General features: G+C 49.4%; 1 protein-coding gene across 2 annotated transcripts in view; it reads right to left on the reverse strand.

Annotated features, from left to right (window-relative positions):
* Positions 1–23516, reverse strand: part of TCERG1L (transcription elongation regulator 1 like) — an 81595-nt gene that overhangs the window by 29049 nt on the left and 29030 nt on the right. For both annotated transcript variants that reach the window (XM_080597642.1, XM_080597641.1), the window contains one exon: positions 7975–8100. In XM_080597642.1, coding sequence (XP_080453768.1) covers positions 7975–8100 — 126 coding nt within the window. The remainder of the gene's footprint in view (positions 1–7974; positions 8101–23516) is intronic.

The raw sequence follows: 23516 nt of genomic DNA on the forward strand, positions 1-23516 counted from the left end.
AGGTGGCCATGTCGTGCGGCCCTGCGCATCGCTCCGAGGATAAAAACCCCCAGAACCGTGACTGGGGCCCCACACCCTAATATTTAGATTTCTGCCTTAAATCCTACAACATTTTAGGTAACATTAAACAACGAATGGTGACAATGTTTTCATTCACTCAAGATAAAAACCCCAACAGCAATACCCCAACACCCAGCACCACTGTGCGTACATCCCTGACGAGTTCCAGCACCGCAGCAGAATTACCCGAGGAGGCTCGAGCCCCTCCGAAACTGCTACTACGTCTCCCTGCCAACCGTGCCTGTGTCGGGTATGCCACCAGCGCCCCGGTGCAGCACTGCACACCTGCCTGCACCCTGAACACACTGCTCGAGGGCTCAGAGCACGCCGCGCTGCAGAGACAGGGCAGCACGGCCCGCGCTGAGCGCCGCGACGGACTCTGCTCGTCCCCTGCAGCTGCAGAGCACTTTTTGTCTGCAAGATGGACAAAACTTGGGTAGAGGAGCTTGAAGGAACTATTGGCAAGTGCTGCTGCTCCAGGAGTGCGTATTACGGAGTCGATTCACGTGTGAAATAGCATTTGAATAATTTGAAAATTACTTAGCAGAATAGACATACCTGCAACAGGAACTACATCAAGGAAAAGGCTGGAGCCCACAAAGTGTTTGATTCTCTTTCTCCACTGAATATATCAAAATAATAAAAATTTAAGTGTAAGTCATTTTTCTCAGAGGACAACTTACTCAATTTTTATGGGTAATGAAGAAGAAGATTTACAAATCATATCAATTAATTTCCACATTAAAGGAGCAAGGAGAAGGGAGCAGCTAATATATATCAAAAGGATCTCTAAATCTATCTCTCTTCATTGGACATCTGCTAGCAGGGAATCACAGCATTACTGGAGAAGTTCAGCTTTGAACGCAGTCAAATTACATCCAACTTCATTTTGCCTGCAGGTGGTCACACCCATGCTTTCTCCTCCTGAACTTCCAAAAGGCTCAGAGCAGACAGCCAGAGAGCCGCAAAGGCTGGGGACAGCAGAGGACCTCTCTGGATCCTGCAGGGTATTTCTCAGTGATGACGAGCACAGCGATGCCACACATATGGCTTGGTATTTTCATACCAGGGACACCAGCACAAGTAGGAAGAAACTGACCCCAGGGCGCTCATCTTCAGCCAAGATTAAAACCAGGGTCCTGCTGACAAATATGAAGGCACATTTCATTCCTCAATCTGATGTAAATTACTACGTTTAAAAAAAAAAAAAAACAACCTACAAAGGTAATGCATTCTTGTTCACATCAGTAAGTGGTGGCATAAGCCATGATGAAACTCTCTGCAGAAGAGCTGTGTGAGGAAAAAAACATAGCAAAAAGGACACTTGAGAACCAAGGATGTTTCTCTCATTCACCACGTTGTGAAGTTTGGAGGCACAATTACAGCGCCTGGCTGAAATTTCACTCTGCTAATACATTCTCACACTCTAGAACATGGCAGAGGAAAGACGTGCAGTTTCTTCAACTTCACAAAGGTACTTCACTACCTTGCCCCATGGTTTTCCATCTCTGATTCTGGCACTGCTGCTACCCCAGGGATGTTCTTGGGTTCTGCTGCCACTTGGCGCTGGGAGCACAGCTCTCGGCACGCCCCGGTGTGAAAGCAGAGCACGTGTCACTTACAGACATCCACGTCTCCAACAAAGGTTTTAAATCAAAATAGCATTAGCATGCCTTCTGGAAACGTGCTTGTGGAGGACGAAAGGAACCTTGAGACATCTCCCTTTGTAGCTCCTTTACAAGTCAGTGACTGCAGCGGCGTGGAAGGAGGTGGAACAGCCCCAGTTCGGAGGCGGTTTGCAGGCTCCGGGCTCCCCGCACGCTGGAAGGTAGCACTGCTGAACGGTGCTGTGCCTCAGCGCATCCAGCTCGTGATTCTTCTGCTCTTGCCAAGATGTAATCCCAGAAGAGCGAGCTTTGGAAGGCTAATTACCTCCTGGTGAAACAGTCATACACAAACTGCTGCTCACACAAGGCAAACCCCTGATTCTGTCACGCAAAGAAGGAGCAGCTGAACATGGAGTAACACACTTGCACAATGCTTAACAGACCTTGGGTTTATTTTTGTTTTAGTAGGGCAACCATACCAGCTCCACTTCCAGCTCTACTTCTTTCTCTTCTTACCTATTGCTCTAATCCTAGAAGAAGAAAAAAAAAATCTACTTTGATTCTTTGGTAGTCTTCATCACCATGCTGATTAAGAAGTAGCCAAGAACTCCCATTCATCCACATGCATACATATGCATGCATGAGGAACACGTTTACCTCACTGGCATCATTTTTTAACTGATCATTACATGCATTAATAAAAATAGATTAATGTCAACTGGTAGATTTAAACAAACTGTTGCACGTGTGAAATTCAGGGGAAGTTTTGCACTCCTGACGCCGAAGAGTGGAACAGGAGAGAGAACCTCCAACACTCCCACAGCTCAGGTAGTTCTGGTTTGACGCAAAGGGAGGTACGATGTACAGCACAACTGCTGTTGCCACCGCTGCTCTTACCCTGCTCTTCAGCAGCTGAAGGTTGTCTTGAAGTACGACGCACAAAGGCAGCCGCGCTGACCAAGCCTGGAGACTCACACACAGCTGCGCTCACTCCTGTTTGAACCTTACGCAGTTCCACTTGGAGACTCTATGTGCTGGCAACGCCCGAAGCAACTTCTCAGTTTTTCTCCTTTGAAAAGCTCTCACATCATCTGAGCAGGGATTTGAAGCCTCACAGAGGGACTTGGGTGCTGCATCTTCTGCTAGAAATAGCGTATCGCCAGCGCAGCACACCTACGTGAGCTTCTGCAGCGCACAGCTCACTAAGCGTTCACACGTGACACAGGCTTCCACAGAATGCTGGACAGTCAGTACATATGAAATAAAATGGAAATAAAAAAACGAAAGAATTGGGCTAAACTGCTGAAAGTCGCTGGGCAGGTCAGGGGTCGATTATTTTTATATCCACAGTGATCACTGAGATGGATTTTCCCAAGACACCGAAGTTTCAAGCCTGTGTTTCCTCCATCCAGCTTAAAAATCCTGAACTGGCTGAACTCCCTGGGTTCCGGTGGGGCTGTGTGAACGAGGGAACCCGAGCGTGAGACAAAAGACGCAGCAGAGCCGGAATGGGTGAGGCCAGAGGCGAGGCACAGTGAGGCCAGGTCGGACTGACCGACCGCTCCGCTTGTGCAGGAGAACATGAAACAGACCACGGGCAGGGCTTCTCGGATCCCTGAAGACTTCTTCTAGGACTTGTTAGATCATTACAGATCTCTTCTTCTCGGCACATGCCAGCAAGAACAGTGGGCAAGGTACGTCATTGACCTCTATTGGCCACTGGCGCACGTCTCTCCTCAGGTTTACTCTTTTCTCATTAATCAAACCTTTTTTCTTCCCCTCTTTCACTTAAGTGCATAAAATATACTGCAGGCAGACAATTGAGGCACCATGACGTAACTCCAGCATAATCACACAGCATTTTTTGCCCCTAAACTTAGCAGCATAATTACCAGCAGTGCGTTCCCGCAGCCGCTGCAGCACTGCTGAAGGATGCGCTGGAGGCTGGAGGCTAAGGATACCTGATTAAAGAGATTTCTCTGAGCTTCCACAGCAGGTAGAGAGACATGAATAATTCACAGTATGAAAAGCAGAGGTGAAGTAGCAAAATTATCTTACATATATTACAGAGGATGTAGGCGTATGATTATAAACATGTTAAATGCAGAATTAGAGAGGATGAGGAAGAGGACTGACTTACTCCACGAGAAGCTTTGGACAAGAGAGTTTAAAACTGTTTTGCAAAGGTTTTTAGAGGCCAGACGTCTGTTACTTTCAAATGTAGGTATAAAATTTGACACTGAATGTTGCAGAGAAATGGATTTATTTCAAGTGCACACATCTAAGCACTCTGCTTTTCGCTGTCCCACCAATATTGCTGTATGTCAGTCCTGTCTCTCCCCACAGCTTTTTTTTCCTTTCGTTTTTTGAGATTAGCCTAAAACCCACATGGGGCGGATGCCCAGTTCCTCCCCCTTTGCTCGCTGCCCAGACACGGGCTGGTTTCATTGTGGCTCCGTCACCCAGTCCGTGCCCTGCTCCCGCACATCTGGGTCCGGCTTCCACCCACCAGCACCGCTCAGAGCAGCGGGCACCTCCTGGCATCATCTGTTCCTGCTCCTTCCTGCACAGCTTATTTCACCCCTTAATCGGTGCCTATATTCTGCTTTGCCCCTTTTCTCTGTTATTTGCCAAACGCTGTGTTTCCCACCTTAGAACACCTCTGCTTGAGCAGCTTTTTCCCTCCACAGCAACCTCTTCCCACTCACTCCCTTATTTTCCTGAAGGCTTGTAACAAAAACGGTAGCAAGACGAGGATAAATTCTTTGCCTGCTGTACCACAGCACGGGCTCTGTGCCTGGTGCGGAGGTTGAAGACGAGCAGCCAACACTCTCCGACAGATATTTCCCCAGACAGGGCGCAGGGCGCACAGCACCCCCCGTCCCGCAGCAGCTGTCGTGTCCAGGCAGCCCTTACCTAACCCAGAACCACTGAATTTATGCTTGTCTGCAGTCGTATTCTGCCTGGGTTTACCTTCTTCTCTCGGCTGCAGCCCCTGTGCTATTTCTCAGCCCCTCTCCCGGCTCTTTGCACCCCTGCAAGGCTGTCCGGGCAAGCTGCAGTCAGCCAAACATCTCTGCCAGTTCCTGGCGCCGCTCCTTCCTCTGCTCTTTACGTGCAATTCCTATTAAACTTAAATCGAGTTCAAGATCTTGGCCCTGATCTGAAGCACTCGATGGTCTGAGCGCTGAAGATCTGTGAGGTTATGCGGAGCTCTGTGCGGGTGGCAGCGAACAGCTCCACTCCTCTCGTAAGGAGCATCGTGTACGAGGTGTTTTTCCCTTGACTGTAAGGGGGAAAAAAATCATTTGTACTCGTCGTTGGATATTTCCAGCTTCCAACACAAAAATAAATGCTTACTAGAAGCCAGGACCACTGCAAAGTTTACTACTTGTGCTCCAGAAATACAAAAAATATAGATTAATTTTGTCTTCAGGAAGGAAGGTTTTTTGCATGCTATCATAAGCAGAACACAACTCTGCCAGGTCTCACTGAACACGCAGCTTTCCCTTAAGAAAGGAAGTCAAAGAAAGGCTTATCCGTATTGCAAAACGAAAACCTGGCTGCGATGCCCTGTAAAAGACACGTGTGGGCTGACTGCTGCACCACGGCACCGGCAGCAAGACATGGGGTAGGGGCTGCAGCCCGGAGATAAAGTGCTCCCCGTCCCAGCTGGAGGATGCACGGCTCGGAGAGCCGGCACTCCACTTGTCTGCCCCCGTCCTCTCCTGGAAACTGCTAGCCCTAGTTTTCAGTGCTCCTGAGACAGAGAAACTGAATTCACACTTTTTTAAAGCTTCATAGCTTCAAATCTGCGCAGCAACGACCTGAAATGCAGTACTACTTCAGGCAGGGCTTGGTACCTCCTGAGCCCACCAACCCCATTCATGCTCCCCTCGCCTGCAGAACTGCTGTGAACCCCCTGGCCTGTCCCTGTCCCGATCCTCCCCACACCATGGCCGGGCACTGCTGCCCCTTGGCAGCACTGGGGCTCACACACCCACCGTAGGGCATTTACGCACCCACCAGGAGCAAAGCAGCCCGACGTGAACAAGTGGAGGTGGTCTCACTGCCCCCTTGGAGCGCTGACTATCAGCATGCTGTCCTCACTTTCCAGGTTCAAACCACGGCGTGCTGCCGGTGCTGTATACTCCTGGAGAGATGTGAAGATGCACAGGCGGGGTGACCTTCCAGCCCGGCAGGCTGCTGCCCCTACCCACACGTGCCCCCTCCCCACCAGCGGCCAGACCCCGTCTCCCCGGCCAGCTCCCGGGGGTTTGTCCAATTCTCACTGTTTCGTAACAGCTTTCTGAAGCGCACGCTTCCTTTTCTGTAGCACTTTGAGACTGATGTGTGAAAACGCCTTTATTACTGTTATTTGCCCCTAATTATGATTCTTTCTTTGATTGCCCTTCCAATGGAAATAATGATAGCTTGTAGAAACCTATAGAAAAGTGTGATCTCCTGAAAAACATTAAAGAAAAATCCATACTAAACTTGAGTGAAATTGCCATTTTTCTTTTAAATGCCGTCAGCAGCAAATCAAAGATGACAAACGGAGGAAGATGAATGTGTTTTCTATTCTCAAGGTAAAGCCAGAAACAAAAATAGAGTGTTCATCTTATTTACATTACTTGTATACATGTAGAAACGTAACGATTGCTCTTCCAAAACAACGACCTTTCAACACCGTGGCCCTTTGATTTACACAACCTATTGACCAAACGTCACACAGGCCTAGTCATCAAAAGCCATCTAGACATCGAAGGCTTTATACAGTTTAATCCTCGTTCAGCACAATGGGTGGAATCGGGAGGGTTTGTGTTCGCCTGTCTGACAACAAGACGATTATGAAATTCCTTTGACACGAAATACATTGCAAACGATGACTGCAGTTTTCCACAAGCAACAAACTGCAGAGCAGCAGGACCCTTACACAGAACTTTGGCTTTCTGCCCATGCATTCTTCAACCAGTTTTAGCATTTCCTCCGTCTCTCTTGCTCCTGCCAAGAAAGCAAGTCAATAGCACCCACAGTGACCTGCAGAGGAACACACGGGTCTTAAACGGAGTAACTGCACTGAGGGTAAAAGAAGTAGGTGCTTAGCAAAAGCCAAACTTTAAAAAGCATTTCACAAGAAAGGTGTATGAACTTTCTTTCAGTCTTATATCTGTCATACAATTCTCAAAAATTCCCAACCAGAAGTGGAATGCTCAGTAAAATAAACTCAATTAGAAGGTCTAAGGCGAGACAGGTATACCGGCGGACAGACCTGCTTCAAAGAGAGCCTACAGCTCCAGTTCGGGATTTGCCTAGCATAGGTGACCCTGAAACTTTTATCTTAGCTGTGGATAGAGCCCGTGAGCGTGATGCACCCACAAGGCAAAGGGCTTAGCGGGACGAGCGATGGCTTTTATACAAAACCCTGCACGCAGTGACAAGTACAGTCACTTCTAACACACCGCTTTTCAACCCCTCCACAACTTGTTAACGTTGCCTAGGTGTGAAGGATGAGAAGAATTACACCAGAAACGATATCTAGTAATTCTTGACAAAGCCCAGCATTTGCCACGAAACACAGCTGGCAGCGTGCTCACCACCCCGAGAGACGCCCAGGCACGGAGGGCTGCAGCCACCCCCGGTGGGCAGAGGACTGCACATCTTCACTCCAAACGTAATATTTCACCTCCACTACCAGAGCTCCTGTCTTCACAACAACGACGGGATTGTAAGGACTTCTTGTTAGTAGGAAAGATGTTCTCAATTTTTTTTTATCAAAATCCGATCTCGTTTTGGCCATGATCTGTAAGGTGTACATGTGAATCTGAACAAAGCCACAAGACTTGTTCCAGCTTTTGGGAGAAAGCTCTGTCTCCCTTTCACAACAACACACACATTTACATGAATATGAATAAAACAGTTTTATCACACAGCACAGCACAAAGCATCCTCTGAGACTGCAGCCAACGAGGCTTCATGGAGCAACTACCCAAAAGATAACCATGTTATCGCTGCAATGCTTGTGAATACCATTGGCATGGGAAATGAAAAGCCCAAGGACATTTCACAAACCTGCCTTTTGTGTCACCAAATGCAAAGCTACTGCCAGTTGCCAGACCGAGCAAACGGGATCTGAAACACTCTGAAAATACTTGTAATTAGCTAAAGCAAATGCCATAAAATTTGAGCTGATTTTTTAAGGGTCCCCCATTACTGTGCAGTATGGAAAACATAGTTTGGTTGGAAGTACCCAGATCCACAACATATGCTCCGGTAATATAATCAGTCCACAGAAACATAAACACACCTGTTAACGCCTGATCCATCAAGTTGGTTGTCATGAACGTCACAGCTGGTGCAGACACAGCAGTTACCCTGGCGACTTGCGCTGGCATCAAAGGACTCACATGAGCATCCACTCTGGAGGCAGAACCTGCATTCAAACCATAATGAAATCATTTTTTCTTTCCAGTAGACAAAAATGCCTTCAGAAAAATCTCTTCTTTCAGCCGTATTTCACATAATGCTTGTTCAACCTCCTGTGAAACATTTCTCTCTGCACTCACTTGGATGGTTAAAACAATAGGGGCTGAGTTTACTCGAATTACTGGTGCTGTCTGAACATGAGGCCCATTGATTTTTGGCAAATAAGTACAGGTGGATATTTTAAATTAATATGAATGCATTCCTCAAAACAAGAATTTCCAAGAACATGTTAGTGTGTTCGGAACAGACGTACAGCAAGATCAGTTTTCTTATTTAAGACTAAATAACACACCTCCGATTTCTACTCATTACTCATCACAAACCATTTGTGTCCCACTCTACTCATGGGAAATATTTTGCCAATAACTTACAACAGCAGCTTCATCCACGTGAATCACAGCCTGCTCACAGACAATTCACAAAACAGAAAACCACTGCATTGCCCACGCGCGTTATTCATGATAATGTAGTGATCCAGATCTGCTGCTAAAATCATGGTAATTAAACTAGGATACTTAGCCCTTGAGAATTTGTGGCTCTTGCCAAATTTGAGGTCAAACCTTAAGCACTGTTCTCCTGTTAACCGTATGTTTGGACACCACACATTTTTTCAGGAACTGAAGGAGGTCACATCATCTCACTTCCATCCGTAGTCTCCACACCCTGTTTACAAGCTGCCATTTCAAGACTGAGCTGGCAGTCGGGACACATCCCTAGCTTGAGATGGACTGAGAATAAAATCTGATTTCCCAAGCACGTCTCAAGCTGCAGAACGCGTCGTGTTCAACTCAGTGTCCACTGTAAACGTTTCCCCTGATTTGTTTCTCGGTTCCCAGGTGTCAAGGCAGCTTATTAAGCACAGCTCTCAGTAACACGGGGAACGCTGATCGCTTCCTCGAGCACGACTAAAACGCCTTAGTACGTTATATTATCACAATGGTTACTTTGATGTCCTTTTTCTTTCTCAGAACTATGGTCGTGGGCGTCACCTCGTCTAGTGCCAGTGCAGAGGGACAATTCCTCCTGGCTTTGACACGCAGATGGCAGACACAGCACGCTGCTGCCCACGGACCTGCCACCCACGCTGCCTTCACCCAGCCCTTGCGGTAGCGTAAAGGGGTCTTTGCTGAACGCTGGGGAAGTTCTGCTACAACTGCTATTTTACAGGGTTTCCCATTGGTGCAAACCATGTTCAAACAGCTGCTTTCACCCAGCTGTACGTCTTGCCTGCTGGAAGCAAGCAGTCCACCATTGCTATGGAAGCAAGCAATCCACCACTGCATTGTCCTGCAGGACAGACTGCAGGGCAACACGGGCTACCCGGGAGAGCCTGGCGAGGTTAACTGCAAGCAGCTGGGGGAAAGGAAGAAAAGGAAGCGTTCTATTATTTCTCTTTATCTTTAGCCATTAAATCCATATAGGAGAAATTCCCGCAAGACATGACCGCTAGTGTGAGAAACAAACTATCCTGTGCTATAATAAATTTACTCCACACTTACTTTGAAGGAAGAATGACAAATCAAGTACTTACAGGAGAGGAACAGGACGGTGGGATGTTTGTTGTGCTACCTACACTACTTTAACTCGGCCATCTCTAACGAGACAGCAAACCATTCTCCACCTGGAGCTGACATTCGGACCTCGGGCAGCGATGGTTTCTTTCTTCATGCTCTTCTGCCATAGCCCCTGGCAAACCCATTAACGTTGATGAGCTCTCCGGAAACGCACAGAAACCATCAGTTCTCATTCCAGCATTCAGCCCTAAGGTGCCTCTAATTGTACGGAGCAATCCACGCAGTGGGAGACCCCCCCGTGCGATGAGGGTGCCCAACGGGACGCGCACACCAACAGACTGAGATTCTGCCTTCCGCGTCCTCGGAGACCGTTCCTTGAGCTCGAACCCCCAAGCGCAGCTTAGATGTACAGCACTACACGACTGATTCCACCAGTGGCGCTTTACAGAGCAAGGGTTATTCGGTGTGCTTTTGCCGTTCAAATTAACGCAAGGACCACAAGAGGACACTTTGATCCTACCACTTCCAGAATCAGTGGAGGCAGACCTAAATGGCGTTTCATGGTCCAGCCTCTCCTGGTTTTGGTGAGCTCTGTGCATATGAGCATCTTGCTCTTTACAACCTGCCGTTTGTAAGATTTGTATTTATGATTTGGAGGCTCACATCGCGGCGGGTGCTGCAGGCGGCAGGGGAGAGCAGCGCACGCCGGCCCCACACAGCCCCACGCACGCTGCAGGGCACGCACACGGGGACCTGGCACGTTGCTGGCCCGGCCTGGAGGAGGTACAGAGGGGGCAGGCTCAGGCGCAGGAAGGTTCCCACCAGTTCTGAGGCTTGCAGGGACACCCGGCAGAGGTAAGCGTAGCTTCAGGCACGCCAATCAGTGTCAGGCCACAAACACGATTACGTACACATAAAATTGGAGTAACTTCGTAACGTGCTTAATTATCTCCCGCGTATCGCTGTAGATGAGCTCGGCTGTTTTTTTTTCCCCCCATCAAAACATATGTTGCATGTTGAAACGTGATTTTGCGTTACACAATTTGAACTGCCTCTTTATGGTGATTTATTATCACATCGAGCAAAAATAAAATTATCAGCGCATCTTCCAACATGATAGAAGCAATTAGCTCAAAGCTCCCATCCATATTTGACTCAAGCATATATATACATGTATATTTTTTCATACTGCAGATCAAGTTCAACGGCTTAGTTTAATTTTATCTTACGCTCACCAAATAAGCTGGAATGATTTAAGGCAATCATAACATTTAAGGAATAAATATTTATGCTTTCTAGTTCTTCGTGCTCATAAAGAAAAGGCAGTCTTTGCAATAGATGAATTTAGAATACAAATAAACTCTGTGGATTTAGTTGAACGTCATAATGCAATACAAGCCTTCAGTATGAACTCAATATAACCTGGGCTGCAATAACACCGAAACACGAACCATAAGGAACTTAGCACCCACCCACACACACCCCCTTACTCTGTGATTAAGTTTAAGGGAAATGTTACTACAAAGCCCTTCTGAGAGGGAGGAGTAAAAAAGAGATCTTTTCTATCAAGTCTCTGAATGCTGCCAAGCCCAGCAGGAGCACTGACTAGTGAGTGGTGCATTTTGGACCAGATGACCTTGGAGGTCTTTTCCAACCTTAATGATCCTACAACGACTCTACGATTTTGAGAACATCTGTCCATTTTTAAGATTATTTCAGCGCAGATGCATTCTACTGTCATTTAGAGATATAAGAAGCCTACGTCTCCGTGTAACCGTGACAATGACGTTGCAGGGCCAGAGGAGGACAAAGCCAGACAGCCACAGCCCACTGGGCACGGCCCCGGGGCCCGCTGAGCCCCCGGGGAGCCGCTCACCTCTTCTCTGCCCGCGAGGCACGGCACGGCACGGCACGGCACGGCACAGCACGAGGGATTTGCCTCGCTGGGCGCCACGAAGGCAGCGCCGCCGGCTGAGCGCGGCTGGCAAGAACAAGGTTTGCTCGGCGACGGAGCTTTCCTGCCCGTGTAACTGCTCTCAGGCGTGGGAGGATTGGAATTTTGCCTCCTTTCCTATAGTATTCTAATTTATTCTAGCACCTTGTTTTGCTCTTGGAACACGGCTGTTTTGATTCCTCTGCTTTGTCAGAAACGGATTCTTGCCGTCTGTATGCATATTCATTATACTCTGCTGCGTACAGATAGGATCACCCTTGTGTTTTTTTTAAGACGGCAAAATATGTCAGTGGTATAAAGCCCCAGAATATGATTTTCAAAACTGTACCCACGGCTGAAGAGCAGAAAACCCATTAACGGTATAATTTTGTTGACTTTCAAGTCACTGATGCAACGCTGAAAATCCCACAGTCAATAATAAGCCCAGCAGGTACTCCCAGATATGCTTATTTCTAAGTCAAATATGAGCTGCGATGGTTCTTTTTTTACATCCAAATTGAAATGTAATGAGGGAATCTATTAACAAAGGGTATTAAATATTCAGCGGTCTGGCTCTGCTCAGGAAAGGCTTTACCTTAAAACTTCCAGAGGGACCCACAGAGCAATGCTGATGTCTCACAGGCTTTGCCCTTTTGATACCATTTGGAAATTTTCCTCTTTTGGAAAAAAACAAACAAAACCCAACCAACCAAAACAAGAACAGCCCAAACCAGGACACAACCTGTAAATACAAAATAAAACGCCAGTATTGAACCTAAAACGCTGGAAGAGCTTTCCTCGCAGCGGCAGACTTGGCTGCTGTTTCTCTCTGCAGTAAGTACATACAGAAAACAAGTCCTTCGGGAGCAGAGAGCATCACTTTTAAACTTGCCATCGATTCCTTATTTGTTATTGACAATAAACCCGAATGTGCACAGCCTCACGGAGCAGACGAGCACAGTGCTGTAAAATCCAGAGAGACACCGAAGGAGAAATCCTGGCCCTGAGCAAATCCAAACTCCCTCGTTTCCCACGGGTCAGGAAGTTACTCCAGAGTCTCCTGGGTTCTGTGGATTTCTCAAATGAAAATCTGTGCACAGCAAGCGATGCAGCACCTCTTAACAATCTGATGGGATACAACATGAAATTAAGAGAAAACATCACGTAACAAGCCAGGGACTTGTGCACATACCATAAGAATAACAAGTGCTGCAAACGGAGAGCTCCCACTGACTGCGCAAAGATCCCGGCTTTGAAACGGGGTCTGATTTCCCAGATGTGGCAGACGTGTCGTATCCATACGAACACCAAGCCTGAGATGGACACACGGCATCCAGGCTATCGTCCTTCTGGGCCGGCACCCTGCTCCCGGCCGCAGCTAATTGCAGATGTTGAAGGAGGAGCACAACGACACAGCTAGGATGTAGTAACACACAGGGAAAAAGCGTACGGATAGAGCAGAGAAACAGCATAACGTTTCAGTAGGACACTTCCAGACCTTCAAATAACTACGGCTCAAAGAACTGAATACTCCTTAATGGGATCTTTTTGTCCATGAATGTGTCTTGCACCCGTTAACATAAAAAAAAACCAACCTTAAAGCTACACAGAGGTTTTTACATTTACAGAACTCTGGCCTTGAGCAAGCAGGAGTGCAGCCAAACCAGGACGCAGGTCCGGGGGCTTTTTTGTTTGTTTTTTTTCAGTATGAACATACATGCTCATTCAGGAATAGCTGGTACTGAGTCCGCGAGGTGTTGGATGCAGGGCACCATCCGCAGCCCTTGTCGGGTGTGAGGGATGTCTGCAATACCCCGCCGCCGCCGCGGGTGGCTCGGCAGCGTGCAGCTAGCGGGCGGAATGGAAACCCAGCGCGCGATGCTGCAGGGGAACCTCCGCGTGCTTGCAAACATCATCGGCACCACTTCACACTGAAGTCATTTCTGCTCTCTCTCTAACGTCTCCGCTGGGATTGCTACTGGAATTTAGAAAGCAAAAGAGGGGGGAAGTTCAAAGATCTCGCAAAAGCATGTAATGTCCCAAAGAGCTCCGCGGCTGGGACTCCGCAGGTCAGCAGGACACACCAGAAGCGACACCCCGCACTGCCACACGCAGCCCTGCTACCGGCGAGGGAGGGTGCAGGGAGAAGAGAGCCCGCGGGTCGGCTGGTCAGGGGGAGCAGAGCACAGCCCTGCCTTCCCTCTCGAAATGCCCCCAGGAGCAGCGGCACGGCCAGCGCAGGCACTGCCCGCGGGGCTCCGGCCAGCCCAGCTCGCCCTCGGGATGGCCGGGACCTTGGTGGCGACAGGGCTTTACTTTGTTAATGCTCCCGAAACGCGAACACGCAGTTTAACGCTGAAAAGAGAACGAGGAAATGGGTGATTTCCATCGCTATATCTAACAGCCGGTAACGCAGGCGGACTAGGCAACACCGATCTGTTTTTATGATTGCTGTTATCTCGTTACGAGCCCAGAAGTGAGCGAAGAGCAGGGCCCAGGGACCTGCCTCCTTTAGCACCGACATCCATCACGGCTCAGTAATTCGGGGTAATGCTGCTTATCTGCAAGGGGCGGGCGAAGCCTGTTTCCTTGAACAAAGGAGGGGTTGAACCATAACAAAAATCAATTTTTATGAACCATTCAGACTCCTTCAGCTATGTTCAGCCCCGAAGCTCTGCTTCTGTGCCTTTCTCCTCAAGGTCACGCCACGACTTCCCTCAGGGCCATTTTCTGTTAGCTAAACCCGAGGCTGTCTCGAAGCCACCTTTACCGAGTTCTCTTTTCTTACTCGCTCTTTAAAAGGCACAGAAACGTTCATTAAAAATATTCAGCACTTTATGAATTCGAGTACCTTTTCCCCCACTGCTTCAGACTGCAAGGTGTGGTTTTTGAGCAGAGGCCACTCTCAACAGCGTGTGAAGGAGCTGGGTGAACGCCGGCAGGGCACTTCCCCAGCTCACTGGCACGGGGGCCGCCCGGCTGCAAGCAGGATCTACACGGTTGGTCGTGGTGCTGAGCACCCTGCTCCGGCTGGGCACGACACGGCCGCTGACCACCTTCTCCGCTCCCCCCAGACCCAAAAAGCAGGAAGGCAGCGAGTCCCACCTGGGTTTGGCAGCAGACATCTGTCACCCCTGTCCTGTCCCCTCCGTGCCCCCACCTCCGGCACTAGGTGACTGGAGAAGATCCCCAGCAAACTGCAGTGCGCTGCGATGCTTCACAGGAAGGCACGTGGGCCACAGCTGCCCCCAAAATAACAAAAGCTGGCAAAAAAATGGCAACCACTCTTAGTAATTCTGCCTGGTATCTACCGTGAAAGCAGGTACCCCAGGTAACGACAAATTATGGCGCGTACCTGCGCAGGATGTCAGAGCACTCCCGCATCCGTACCAGTGGCCCTTTGACTTCTCCTTGGGAATCTGAAGCACATTTAACAACGAGATGCCAGCAGGATTTGTTTTGAGAAGGACAGGCCGTGTATCGATGCCATTTTCATCAGGAGTTTACCGAGATTTTCCTCGGAGCCCACAGAAGCCACAGCCAGACTTTGTTCCTGCCCTGCTGGGCGAAATGGTGCGGGACTCGCCCGCCTGTTCCCTGCCTCCCCGCGTGACGCAGCCCCTGCAGCGCGGCCCCTCTCCGCCAGCCTGCGAGCACCTTCTGCTTGTTCCAGTGACCGTGCCGGAGCTGGAGGCCAAAGCGAAGCCAAACCTTCGCTGGTTCACGGCTAACAGAGAAACAGGAGCAGTGGTAGAAAGGCGGTCAGCACGGCAAGGACCTTTCTGAGCACAGGGCATAAAACTGTGCCCCATCATCTGCTTTTCAGCAGAAAACGTGTACCCGTGGCCATGAAGAGGGAATACAGAAAAAGCCTTAGTTTTTTCCTCGTGCCTCCTATTGGGGGGGATATTTGACCAAGCTGTGGTCCTCCCCAGATACATTTGAAACTGCTAGCAGGCTCTGTACAGTTCTGAAAAAGAAGGTCGGTATTCCAAAGGCTGATTTAATTCCTTCTTATTCAGGAAAAACTGGAAGGGAGGATGTGGAAGATGCTGTCAGCGCTTGGACTGAAAGGCCACAGCAGAAGCACGTCTCTTCTCCACTGCCACAGCATCCACTGGGAAGTGCTCCGAAGGTCAAAAAAGCTTAGGTTGAAATTTGCACTTATTTAAATACCAGGAGGCATAAAGCTGTAGGAAACCAGCCCTCATTCGGTCAGAGAATTACTTAAGGAGCTAATTGTCCATCTCCTTCCACGCTTACTGGCCAGCAGAGCCGGCTGTCTCGGCAATCAATCGCAAGTGATCTCCTCCGGCTGTCACTGGGTTATCTCCTTCGGAAAGCCCTCCTTTAACATCCCTCGCTGCTGAGGAATTGCTGGCTGCTTCGCTCTGGCCATGAGCACGCTGCCCAGATTCAGTCCCAGAGCCCTGCGAGCTCCGGCAGCACCCAGCGAGATCCCCGCGGGTGGCAGCCGGCTCCCGACAGGAAGGAGCGGCGTTTGGGGAGCATTTACTTGCCGGGACAAGGATCCTCTGTTACACCTCTGTCACGTCTCTGAATGCCAGGCACACAAGTGAATTCTACTTTAAAAAAAAAAAAAAGATTGTTGGAAAGCATTTTCTTCTACATTATTCATAGCCTTCCATGTAGTGAGACGATTCCGGGGATGACGGACCCGATGGCTGTGCCCCCTCCTGCTGTCCCGGGCAAACGCCGCAGCTCAGCCGCAGGAGCGGTGCGAGCACAGGGACAGGTGTGGAACAACCACGCGATACTGACACGGGCCATTTTCCTAACAACCTGTGGAGGAAATGGCTACAATGACCAAAAAAGTGCTTGGAAAAGATATTCAGCTCTCCAAGTACGGCTGAAGTAGAGAAAAGAATGATCCACTTGTTCTGACTGGGAACACCCCTACCCTGGAGATGCCCGGTTCGTGCCTGGAGAGCCTCTGCAGCTCTCAGAGCCTCCTGCGCGCTGACTCCCACCTCCTCACAAGCCTTCGCCCCTCTCGGGACCCCAAGACAGGACTTCGTTCCCCATCCCAGCTCCCCGGCGGAGAAGCCCCTCACAGCACCATCTGCCCGGGCCGGTGACGCTGTGCCCCGAGGACTGCGGTCACAAATGCCCCTCGGGTGTCCACAGGTTTTGCTTTCTGGGCTGTCCAGGTCGGAGCCGCCGCCAGGCAGCCCTCGTCGGCTTCTCGCAGGGGCCTGCCAGCAGTGAGCCCTTACAAGCGTCTCCTCCCCAGCGACCAGTTGGCACTCCACAGCCCGCCCCGAGCTGCCGGGCAGCCCCAAACCCGGCCCCGGGGTGACCTCAGCTTCTGGACGTTCTCAGCAGGTCTGTTTCCAGCATCTGGAAGAACTGGAAAATTGTTTTTCTGAGATCTATCAATCAACTTGCAAAGCCTGTGGAAACGTCTTGGCTTCCTTTGCTCGTCCAAATGTGCAGCAGCTGCTCTGCTCAGGCTGAAGTCATTGCTTCTCAAGCATTTGTCTGAGGAAACGAATCGACAACAGAAAACAAACAAAGCAGTGGGCACCTTCGAAGGTGCCAAGAAAAAAAGTGCACAAAAAATGATTTAAAAAAAGAAACGAGATCCTTCTTGGTCCAAACCAACCCGTGATAACACAGGCGTACTGGATTGTTGTGCTGCTTTCTGCCAGCCACACAAACAATAGCTGTGTGGGCAAGAAACATTTTTCATCATGAAATTTTAAAGGAATTTTTAAAGGAACATTGCACCAGATCTACATCATCTGGGAGGTACAGGCAACGGCTACAGCTTTTTTTCTTAAAAATACATTTTAAAAATATGCAAAACAGATGCTCAGAATTATGCATGATATTATAGTTCATTAAAAAGAAATCAGGGATCCCAAGAAAACAAACTTGGCACCTCCTCTCTCACTGGCTCCCTTTGTTTTCAGTGCTGCTTAGGTCTGGCTACCCGCAGAACATGGGCCAGTTCCAACTGCTGAGAGGTACGAAAACATGTTTCACCAGACACCAAAACCGAAATAATTTGAGATCATTCTGTTGCTGACTGATGTCCTCTCCCAAAGCCAGGGAGTCTTAGAAGTGCTGAAAAACTCCCTGTTCCCTATTTCAAGGGCACAACTCAGGGTTTCCACTCCTGGCATCTTCCCAGGTTTATGGCATGAAGGTATCCTTCATCTACAAATACTCTCCAGCGGATGCTAGGCGGGTCTCCAGGAGCACGAAGGTTCAACAACTCTGCTCTGGTAGCAGTGCCATCACGGCACAACCCATCCAGCTGTGATCTACGGCCAGATTTGGGAACTTGAATATTTAATTGCCATGAACTCCCCAGCGGGCTGTGCCTTAGAAGCCACGCGTGAAGGCAGACAGCGCCCCGGGCTGCTGGCTTTAGTGCAGGCTCTCCTCGGGCGGGCTGTGAGATGTGCCCCTCCAGAAGCCCCCTGGGGAGGGACGGCAGCAGACCCAGCTTCACGTCGGCTTGGTGCCACGTCTTTGCTGTCCTGAAACGATGCCACCGCTCCTCCAGCAATACATCTGTTGGAAACTGCAATTATTTGGTTACAGATGTGCGAGAGCGGCTTATCCTGATAATATACACATTCTGAAAAAGCACGAGTATTTTTAGAAGCTTAAAGAAGCTCCTATAAATCATGTAAATTGCTGCTACCCAAAGCCAGAAGATTCTCAACCAGCTTCAATTTTTCACCTCAAACAAGCACTGGAAGTAAGGAGAGATGCTTTTGGAGACCTGAATACAAAGTCCAAATGCTAATGTAGTGACAGCCCCAACGCAGCAAACCCACATCGCCGCAGCTCCGCAGCCAAGGCACGCATCCAGCCCCCTCTGCCCGCCAGCAGCTCTCGGGTGGCATCGCACCAGCCCCAGACCTCGACCCGAGCACGGAGCACCACCGAGCACTTCTAAACCGGGGGTCTGGGGAGCGCAGTTCCCACCTGCGTCCTCGCTCCCGAGTCCCGCGACCAGCACCAGGAAAAGGCTCCCCACAGAGGGGGGGCTACTGCTACTCACATCTGATCTCAAGTAGACCAGTATAAAGACAACCAGCTCCTTCCTACACGTCCCACGTGCCCCAAACCGGTATCGTTTTGTCCACGGTGAAATAGCTGCAGGTTTGGGACACAACGGTAACTTCCCACAGCCCTGGGAATGCAGCTGCTCAGTGCAGTAAGCGCTGTGTTGGGTGCTGAGGTGAAGATCGGAAGGAGAGAAGCCTCTTGAGATGCAAGTGGTAATTAGAAACAAAAATCAAGTGCAAACAGATTGACTTCCATCGGCCTTTCACTGAGTTTACACCGTGTTTGGCTGCACAGCGCACCTGCAAGCCACACAGCAGAGCACAGATTTACCTTCCGGAGGCTGGCAGCTAGTTTCTGTTGTTACTCCAAAGGCAATCCTGAACAGAGGATAAGCAAAGTTTTCAGGTCCTCCAGCCAAAGCATACAAATGGGAATTAGAGCCATAACAACCAGGATCACCGGAGAAACAGATTTTCTGCTCTGCAGCTGGAGCACAGGAGAACACTTTTATTAAACAACCAACCAAGTGAAATAAGAAGCGATCAAACAGATGGTGTAAGTAAGAGCAATATATATAGTGCCGGATTGGATCTGATGTGTTCAGGGTAAAATTAGCCACTTATTAAATATGTGTATTGAAACCAACTCTACTGTGTTCCCTGAAAAGAACCGTGACAGACTTCGATTTAAGTACTCCCTTCCTCTGAAGGCCATTATGCTCAGCAAACATCTGCTAATGAGCCATTATTTGTTTAAAAACAGAACTGTATAAATCTGCCCTGATCATACTGGGAAAAAAAAAAAAAGACAATGCTAGGTGACAATTTCAGAAGCTGTTTCAGCTGGCTCTGCTGGGAGCAGAGCAGGTCTTTCTATTAGTTTTTGAATAATTTGAGCCTGGGCATTGTTTCCAGATGAAATTTGTGAAGATTTGGTGAGGGTTTACGGGATTCTTGAGCTTCCCTCCTAGATCTGAGAACATCCCAGAACTGTTCCAAAACTATTTAAACCCAAACGCGGCTCCTCTGCGCTCCGAGCAGAGCTCTGCAGCCGCTGCCCAGCTGGGTGGCAGCCCCTCGGAGCCCAGCTCCCGGGCACCCGCCTCTCAGGGACAATTCCAGTCTGAGTTAAACTCCTCACCTCCTACAAGAGCATGCGAAATGTTCACATTCTGCCCATCAGCAGCTCAGAAAACACTAACGAGGGCAGCTCTGAAACGTAACTGCTGCCACGACTTACAGAAACAGAAATGCTGGGACCTGCCGCCAAGTGAAACTGCGGAGAAAGTACTCTGACAAATTACAAACCTGGGAAGATATTTACAGATAATTTGTTTCTCTTCTGAACCCAGATTTAAATGTATAGCAAGGTGGGAAAAGAAATCATACGTGCCCTTGCAGGACTAAGAGAAAATATAAATGAGGGAATAATTCAAGTGGTTTGTTTCCCACCCATTAATTTCTAATTTGATCTCCTTCACACTTCACTGTACATGCCAGAAGAGAAATATGACAAAACGTATTTATTAAATAAGTATCCAAGCTGTGTCTGTGGGACAGCTTCTATCCCAGGAACCCACACTCCGCTTTCTAAAGCCACGCATGCCGCATCGCTCGAGCAGAAGCCCAGCGTGCCTGCCTCAGCTGCAGGAGCCAGAGGCAACCCCAGAAGCGGGCTGGGAATCAGCGGAAGACAGCGACGTGGAGCGGAGGGACGCGCTGAGCACGGGAGGCAGAGCAGACCCCCCTGCCCCGGTGGCCGCTGCTCGCTGCCAGCCCACGCTGCGCTTTGGCCCAGGCATCGGCTGCAGCATTCCTCAACAGCACTGCTATCGCGAACCCCACGCCCGTTTGCCAGGCAGCTCTGCCCACCTCAGAGCCACCTTGAGCGCAAGGCAGCGTGCCAAGGCCGGGCATCCCCCCCTGCTCGTGCGTGACACTGCTTTGGAGCGGTGACCTTGGTGACACTGCTTTGGAGCGGTGACCTTGGCAGCCCGTCCCGTACCCGTGTGGCATTACGCACACCTTTCCCCACAACAAAGCCATTCCTGCAGCTGGAATTCAAATTCACCACCTCCGTTTCTCTTACAACTAAGACTTCTCAACCAGTAATGCAATAATTGCTTTTTAAAATCTTAAAAGTTTTTTGTTTTTTTTTTTAATCACTCGAATTGGGCAAAAAGGCAGCAAGTTAAGGGAGTAGTAAATGGAGAGGAGAATGAACTCGGACGTGTTTTGTTTCATCTTGAGGTGGGAGAAGGGAGGGTAAATCCCCGCAGATACAAAGATCACGTTCGCCTTGGGCCCAGTACCTGGGTCTCCTCTGCCTTCGCCTCCCCACGTCACCGCTGCAGAGAGCATCATCCGTGGGGATGGATGGAGGCACTCCTGGTCAGGCAGTGCCTCACAGCCTTATTTATCACTGCTTCGTTTGACTGGGAACAATCGAAGATCCGAGTGCCTGATTGTAAAGCGTATCATCAGAAGAGCCGTTCTGGGGCTGAGAGAAGAACAAACAACCTTTTTGTTTGATAATCTGAATTATTCGCAGATGCTCTGAAGCACTTAGGGAATCCTGAGACATGAATCACAGGTTGCGCTGCCTTTTTTTCGTTATTATTTTTTTGAAATTAAGCTGTAACTGAGATAAAGCAAGTGACTGGCAACAGAAGACGGCTCTCGCCACCCTCTCAGCGCCGCATTTCGTAGTACCTGGGCAGAGCACACGGCCCATTTCGCTAACGACTGGCGGTGACAGGCCACAGGAAGAGCCCGCCGAGCACACGACAGGCTGGGCTGGGGAACGCTGTCTCTGGGTGCCCGGTCATGTCACCTGTCCACAGCAGCTCACCACCTGGCACCCAGCTTTAATTACAGACTAATTACGAACTCAGGAGAGCCTCCCCAGGTCTGAGACCAGCCGACATGTGGCCGCTGGTCCAGCAGCACGGGCACTTGGGCACAGCGGCCTGAACCCTCAGCTCCTCCACGCTGCCCTACACAAGGCTTTCGAAGCCCCACCCTGGACATTAAAGGAGGAGGTTTCCAACCTGCCTTTCAACCCTTGCGTGAAGCGGGACCAACAACCTCGTGAAGATGCCTGGAGGAGCCGTCCTGCCCCTGGCCTCCGAGCCAGCTGGTGCCACGCAGCCCTGCCCCGCAGCGGGCGCTCCGGTGCCAGGCTCTGCCAGGTGTCCCAAGCACGCAGGAGGAAACCTCTTTGTTTGTACCCAGAGCCTGGCCCCAGAACCACATTTCTCTGGGACAGGACTGCCCCTGAGCAAGGCCACCAGAATCGCACCTCCGCCACCGAGCGGGCAGCTCACCTGCGGCAGGCCGCGCGGTACGGCCCTGGGCTAAATCCTTCCCAACAGCCGATGGAGCAGCTCGGCGGTTCTGCTGTTGTGGTCGTCTGAAGGGAAGTCCTTGGAGGTTTTTTATTTTTTTATAAATATTTTCTAGCTATGTTTTCATTGTCAAAGAAACACCGGCTTAAATCTAGGCTGAACTGGTTTGGGTTTCTTTAAAGAAATGTGCACAAAATGGAAAAAGAGTATGATGAGGTGTGAAGAGAAACTTATAAAAACTAAAAAATTGAGTTTATGGTTTTCATTTGCGTGCAATTATCACTTGTTCCCTTAAAGATAAAGTCAAAAATAAATTATCGTGTCAAAAAACTGGCAAGCTGTGTGTGTCACTATCAGTTTCAGATAATTAAATGAGATGTATTTTGGAGCAGAGCCAAATCCCGATAATATGGCAATTACTTACTTAGAGCCCAGTCAAGATCATATAACACTTTCCTCCCGCATCTTCATTACTGTCTTGCTTTAAACTCCTCTTTTAAATTATCTCAAGAGCTTCCAGAAAAGCAAAAGCATCACTTTCACAAAGCTTCTCAGCAACAACAGGTTGCTGTCACCCTGCATTTATTCCCGTACTCCCAACGGCCGCTTCCCCACTGCCGGTTTTGTACCAGCTGTTACTCTGCAACAGTCCCTGAGCCGGCCCCTTGAGCAGCAGGAAGCCCAGCGTTTGCCTCTGAAGCCCTATTTTGGCCCTGGCGTGTGCTACAAGGGAGCGCTGCTCCCCTGCTCACCTGGCCCAGGCCTGGGGGACGCGCGGCTCCTGCCGGTGCGGCCGAGAGGCAGCCCCGTGGCTCGGCGACTGCTCCCGTGCCTTCAGAGGAAGGGGACACACCGGCTGTCTTTACATCTATGAAAACCGTTCAGACTGCACCGCATGATTGCAAATCACGACGCTACTCTACAATATGTAATTTTCATTCACTGTGATTTTAACAGGACAATTGATTTCTAGGGAAGAAGAGAAAATAGGATTTCATCTCATTTCATGCAAGCAGATATTTACAAGATACAAATCACGAAGACAGCATGGCTACAAATATTAGATTTCAGTGTGCATTAGGCTGGCATTGTTTTAAATTACTTTTCTTCCACTAAAGTTTATCTGAGAAATTTTTTCCTTCGAAATGATCTGTACTGATACCAAACACACATTACACACGTGCAAAGATATTAATTTGAGGGAAAGGAGAGGAAAATCAGCGGTTTTACGTTGGTGATGAGACGTTTAGCAAGCGACTGCTGCTCTCCACTTTGGATCCCCTATCACCCCAAGCCCTGCAGGGAGCCCACACCGCTTGCACTTACAACGACACCACTTAAGCAACTTTACACTCATTTGCACAGGCACACACACCGAGCTGGAGCAACTCCCCTCCAGCCAGGTTTCTACAGTCCATCAGCTCCGAGCAGACAACAGAAGCTGGGTAAAGACCAATATCAAAGAGAAAACTGACACGTATTTTGTTCCTCCTTCTCTCAACTAGTTTGACAGGCAGGAGCCA

This window comes from Anser brachyrhynchus, assembly GCF_964034855.1.
Source record: "Anser brachyrhynchus genome assembly, chromosome: 6".
In the NCBI taxonomy this organism is placed as follows: Eukaryota; Metazoa; Chordata; class Aves; order Anseriformes; family Anatidae; genus Anser; species Anser brachyrhynchus.